This window comes from Ips typographus, unplaced genomic scaffold, assembly GCF_016097725.1.
Source record: "Ips typographus isolate SLU unplaced genomic scaffold, UJ_Ityp_2.0 IpsContig202, whole genome shotgun sequence".
In the NCBI taxonomy this organism is placed as follows: Eukaryota; Metazoa; Arthropoda; class Insecta; order Coleoptera; family Curculionidae; genus Ips; species Ips typographus.
Genome location: NW_028098556.1, coordinates 914 through 7,500, shown reverse-complemented (window position 1 = coordinate 7,500; position 6,587 = coordinate 914). Strand labels below are relative to the sequence as shown.

Genomic DNA, 6,587 nt, shown 5'->3' with positions numbered 1-6,587 from the left:
ACCCCATTTTTTGACTTTGAAAATTAAGCGAAGAAGTTCGATATCATCAGACCTAAAAAAAAAATCAAAAATATTAGGTTTTTTTGCAACAGAATGCTCCTAGGACCCACCCTAAGCCTATATAACACAATTTGTATTATGAAAATATTCCATATTAACCCCATTTTTTGACTTTGAAAATGAAGCGAAGAAGTTCGATATCATCAGACCTAGAAAAAAAAATAAAAAATATTAGGTTTTTTTGCAACAGAATGCTCCTAGGACCCACCCTAAGGCTATATAACACAATTTGTATTATAAAAATATTTTATATTAACCCCATTTTTTGACTTTGAAAATTAAGCGAAGAAGTTCGATATCATCAGACCTAAAAAAAAAATCAAAAATATTAGGTTTTTTTGCAACAGAATGCTCCTAGGACCCACCCTAAGGCTATATAACACAATTTGTATTATAAAAATATTTTATATTAACCCCATTTTTTGACTTTGAAAATTAAGCCCAGAAGTTCGATATCATCAGACCCAGAAAAAAAAATCAAAAATATTAGTTTTTTTTTGCAGCAGGATGCTCCTAGGACCCACCCTAAGGCTATATAACACAATTTGTATTATAAAAATATTCCATATTAGCCCCATTTTTCGATCCCCCCTGTGAAGATGGGGGGAAAAAAACCGGTTTGCGGATCGGATTTTCGAAGATTACGCCGGAAGGAAGCCGCGCATGGGCCTGACATCGAATACAAACATGTCTACAAACGAATTACGCACATTTTTTGATGGGGAGAAAATTTTCCGGAGGGGAAATTTGGGGGGAAATTTTTGAAAAATTTTGGAAAATTGCACATAAACCACGTAGGGTTGTAGAGCGACCCCAATTTAGTTAACAAAATTTTTTTCCCAAAATTTTCCGGTGAAAAATACGGCCAGGGGGGAAAAGTAAAAAAATTGGTTTTCAAAGTCATTTTCCGACCTGTTCCGGGCATATTTGTATAATGCAAGTTTGGTTTATATGACTCAGGAGGTCCTAAGGAATCGCTAGAGCCAATAAAAATTTTCCGACTTATTTTGGAATTAGAAAATTTTCAAGCTCAAAAAAAAAAAAAAATTGAAAAAATTAGAGTATTTTGCAGCAGGGTGTTTCTAGAGACCGTCCTAAGGCAATATAAGTCAATTTGTATTATAAAAATGTTTCATATTAGCCCCATTTTTCGATCCCCCCCTGTGAAGATGGGGGGAAAAAAAACCGGTTTGCGAATCGGATTTTTGAAGATTACGCCGGAAGGAAGCCGCGCATGGGCCTGACATCAAATACAAACATGTCTACAAACGAATTACGCACATTTTTTGATGGGGGGAAAATTTTCCGGGGGGGAAATTTGGGGGAAAATTTTTGAAAAATTTTGGAAAATTGCACAATAAACCACGTAGGGTTGTAGAGCGACCCCGATTTAGTTAACAAAATTTTTTTCCCAAAATTTTACGGTGAATTTGTATTATAAAAATATTTCATATTAGCCCCATTTTTTGACTTTGAAAATGAAGCGAAGAAGTTTGATATCATCAGACCTAGAAAAAAAAATCAAAAATATTAGGTTTTTTTGCAGCAGGATGCTGCTAGGACCCGTCCTAAGCCTATATAACACAATTTGTATTATGAAAATATTCCATATTAACCCCATTTTTTGACTTTGAAAATGAAGCGAAGAAGTTCGATATCATCAGACCTAGAAAAAAAAATCAAAAATATTAGGTTTTTTTGCAGCAGAATGCTCCTAGGACCCACCCTAAGGCTATATAACACAATTTGTATTATAAAAATATTCCATATTAACCCCATTTTTTGACTTTGAAAATGAAGCGAAGAAGTTCGATATCATCAGACCTAGAAAAAAAATCAAAAATATTAGGTTTTTTTGCAGCAGGATGCTCCTAGGACTCACCCTAAGGCTATATAACACAATTTGTATTATAAAAATATTCCATATTAACCCCATTTTTTGACTTTGAAAATGAAGCGAAGAACTTCGATATCATCAGACCTAGAAAAAAAAATCAAAAATATTAGGTTTTTTTGCAGCAGAATGCTCCTAGGACCCGTCCTAAGCCTATATAACACAATTTGTATTATAAAAATATTCCATATTAACCCCATTTTTTGACTTTGAAAATGAAGCGAAGAAGTTCGATATCATCAGACCTAGAAAAAAAATCAAAAATATTAGGTTTTTTTGCAGCAGAATGCTCCTAGGACCCACCCTAAGGCTATATAACACAATTTGTATTATAAAAATATTCCATATTAACCCCATTTTTTGACTTTGAAAATGAAGCGAAGAAGTTCGATATCATCAGACCTAGAAAAAAAATCAAAAATATTAGGTTTTTTTGCAGCAGAATGCTCCTAGGACCCACCCTAAGGCTATATAACACAATTTGTATTATAAAAATATTCCATATTAACCCCATTTTTTGACTTTGAAAATGGAGCGAAGAAGTTCGATATCATCAGACCTAAAAAAAAAATCAAAAATATTAGGTTTTTTTGTAGCAGAATGCACCTAGGACCCAGCCTAAGGCTATATAACACAATTTGTATTATAAAAATATTCCATATTAACCCCATTTTTTGACTTTGAAAATGAAGCGAAGAAGTTCGATATCATCAGACCTAAAAAAAAAATAAAAAATATTAGGTTTTTTTGCAGCAGGATGCTCCTAGGACCCACCCTAATGCTATATAACACAATTTGTATTATAAAAATATTTCATATTGACCTTATTTTTTGTTAATGTAACAATCGCAGTTGACGGTGGCAGTTCAAGAGATTGCCAATAAAACTAACGATTTGTTGTCCAGATGCGAAAATTTTAATATTCTTAACTTTTTTATCCAAAAAAATCGGTTCTTTTTAGAACCACAAAATATAATTAAAAGACATTTGCTTTGAAATATAATGGTACGACGTTAGACAACATTTTAAGCAATGTTTATTGTAAGTAATGGAGATATATTTACGTTTAAATACAAAAACAACTGAAAATTTCCATGCGGTCGGTCGAGTGGCGCCACTCCGTCGGGCTGGACTGACTAACGGTAAACAGGGTGTTATTTTGCTGCTTTTTATCAATCAATAATAATACTTTGGTTAGTTTTGTGCGTATATTCAGTATGTATTTATATTGTTCAATATAAAGCTGAACTACAAATTTCTTTTAGTAATATGTTTGTGGTTTTTAAAAAAACCGTTTTTTTTATGAAACACTAAAAAAAGCTAGTAAAAAAACTAATTTTTTTTACTAGCTTTTTTTATTGTTTCGTCAAGGGCACTGATATTTTGCCTAAGTTGTAGAACACTCTTCTGCATCTTAGGCAATCTACAATCTGCTTCCTTGTCGATTTCGGCGACGGCGTCTTTTAAATCTTCTGTCGTACTCCGTATTTCGCAGTGAATCCGACGACATTGAGCACGAAGTTGCCGTATTTGCAACAGCGCTTGCTGTGGAAGTGGGAGGTCTCTGGACGCCATAACTGGAACAATACGACTGAATGTTGCGATCTGAAACGGGCACTATTTATACTCTCGCCGAGTCCGTTAACAAGCCACACCCACCCCGGTTTTGCCAAACGGAGCGACGTGATTGGTTCTCCGGGTCGTATAGATATGGTACCGGTGCGCGTCGGAGTTCAGTTCAGTTTCAACCATGTCCGGGTCAAGTCAACTAGAAGATAGTATTCTGTTGTGCGAGGGTTCCCAGGCCCCACCTATTTCGCCCGGTGAAAATATTTTTATCGGGCAACAAACGGAGGAGTCAACCGATGTCAAGGAGGAAAGCGATGCAGATGGTTCGCTTTTAGAGATTTCCTTCGAGGACGAACCGGATGCATCGCTGCTGCCTAAAACATCTACGGAGGCTGCAAAAAAACCGTGCAAACCGGAGCAAACGCTGCTGTCTAAAACATCTACGGAGGCTGCAAAAAAACCGTGCAAACCGGAGCAAACGCTGCTGCCTAAAACATCTACGGAGGCTGCAAAAAAACCGTGCAAACCGGAGCAAACACAAGTAGGAGATTCGCGGCTTGAACCATTGTTGGAGGCTCGTCGATTGTTGAGAGAAATACGCCAGTTAGGCGTAGAATTTCAAGCGGACGAGTTTTCCACAATGGCTCCTACCAAAGAAATTGACATGGGGAAGTTAACGGCGGCAGTTCAAGAGATTGCCAAAAAAACTGACACATTGTTGTCCGGATGCAAAAATTTAAAAATTTAATATTCTTAACTTTTTCATCCAAAAAAATCGGTTCTTTTCAGAACCACAAAATATAATTAAAAGAAATTTGCTTTGAAATATAATGGTACGACCTTAGAAAACATTTTAAGCAATGTTTATTGTAAGTAATGGAGATATATTTACGTTTAAATACAAAAACAACTGAAAATTTCCATGCGGTCGGTCGAGTGGCGCCATTGTACCGTTGCCTAGACGGAGCGTTTGTTATGACGCCTAGAACGACCGTCGGCCCGGACTGACTAACGGTAAACAGTATGTTATTTTGCTGCTTTTATCAATCAATAATAATACAATGGTGCAATATTCCGGGGTTACGTAACATTTTTATCAACGTTAATAATTGTACATGTACGTGCAATTATCAAAAAAAAATAGAGAAGTAAAAGTAAAGGCAAGAACACGTACATTTTTATCACGTTCAATTACCAATAAACAGTTAAGGATAGGATCGTAAAAAGGTAAAGAGCACGTATATTGTTATCACGTCCAATTACCAATAAACAGATAAGGATAGGATCCTAAAAAGGTAAGGGCACGTATATTGTTACCACGTCCAATCTCCAAAAAAGCAGATAAGAATAGGATCGTAAAAAGGTAAGGGCACGTATATTGTTATCACGTCCAATCTCCAAAAAAGCAGATAAGGATAGGATCGTAAAAAGGTAAGGGCACGTATATTGTTATTACGTCCAATTACCAAAAAAACAGATAAGTAACGTATCGTAAAAAGGTAAGGGCACGTATATTGTTACCACGTCCAATCTCCAAAAAAGCAGATAAGGATAGGATCGTAAAAAGGTAAGGGCACGTATATTGTTATTACGTCCAATTACCAAAAAAACAGATAAGTAACGTATCGTAAAAAGGTAAGGGCACGTATATTGTTACCACGTCCAATCTCCAAAAAAGCAGATAAGGATAGGATCGTAAAAAGGTAAGGGCACGTATATTGTTATCACGTCCAATCTCCAAAAAAGCAGATAAGGATAGGATCGTAAAAAGGTAAGGGCACGTATATTGTTATCACGTTCAAATACCATAAAACAGATTAGTAACGGATCGTAAAAAGGAAAAGGCACCTTCATTTTTATAACATGTACGTGCAATAATTTACAGGTAATCTTTTCGAAAAGTGTTGTTAATATTTTGGTTGTGTATTGTTTGGGTATGCGAGAACGCACCAAAAAAAAAAAACGTTGAAAATAATAAAACGAGTTAAGTAACTAAGTGTAACTAACTGTTACACACTAATGCACTATAGAGGCTTCCAATGTTAAAAAGGTGTATGGAAACTGCTGGGCCCGCTTGTTCACCCGTCAATAGGGAACGTGAGCTGGGTTTAGACCGTCGTGAGACAGGTTAGTTTTACCCTACTGATGACTCGTCGTTGCGATAGTAATCCTGCTCAGTACGAGAGGAACCGCAGGTTCGGACATTTGGTTCACGCACTAGCTCGAGCGGGCTATGGTGCGAAGCTACCATCCGTTGGTTTATGCCTGAACGCCTCTAAGGCCGTATCCTTTCTAGTCAAAGGTGGCAACGATATCTCTTGGAGTTCCGAGAGTCGAAAGGCTCAAAACAATGTGACTTTACTAGGTGATCGACGTTCGCGTCGGTCGTCGCACGAGCCCTGTTTGCCGCGTGGGGTCACCGGTCGACGGCGGGATCGATCCTTGCCATGTTCGATCGGACCTCTCGGCGGTCCATCATGGGTATCACAATCGTTTCGATGTTGGAACTCGGAATTGTCTGTAGACGACTTACGTACCTGGCAGGGTGTTGTACTCGGTAGAGCAGTTTCCACGCTGCGATCTGTTGAGACTCAGCCCTTCGCTTGGGGATTCGTCTTGTCGGTGAGACGAGACCCCGTGAATATATATGTACATATATATATAACTATATGTGTATGTATATAGGTCGAACCGTTAAACGTTTCGGTCGCGAAAGCGACGGCCGGCCGGTCGATGATAAATCGTTCGGTCGGTCGATCGCTTGTGCGCGACGGAACGTCTAACGTGTAGACGAACGTAGAAAAGGCGAACGCCGAAAGAGCTCTTCCAGCTTCTTTCGTCGTTCGCCTTTTTTATGACTCGTTTTTTTTTTTTCGCAAAGTCTACGTCCCCTTACCTTTTTTCGTCTCCTCTATCTATGACAGTTTTGGCGAACGCCGAAAGATCTGCAATAGCTTCTTTCGTCGTTCGCCTTTTTTATGACTCGATTTTTTTTTCGAGTCTACACCTCCCTTACATATATATCCACGTATGGCGAAGCGTCGCAAACAACAGCGACGACATC

At 37.8% G+C, this 6,587-nt stretch overlaps 1 protein-coding gene across 1 annotated transcript; it reads left to right on the top strand.

Annotated features, from left to right (window-relative positions):
* Nucleotides 1-5,668: 5,668 nt before the first annotated feature.
* On the top strand, nucleotides 5,669-6,313 carry LOC145739474 (uncharacterized). Its single transcript, XM_081994885.1, has 2 exons — nucleotides 5,669-6,145; nucleotides 6,209-6,313. Exons 1-2 carry the CDS (start codon nucleotides 5,669-5,671, stop codon nucleotides 6,311-6,313), a joined length of 582 nt encoding a protein of 193 aa, XP_081851011.1.
* Nucleotides 6,314-6,587: the final 274 nt, after the last annotated feature.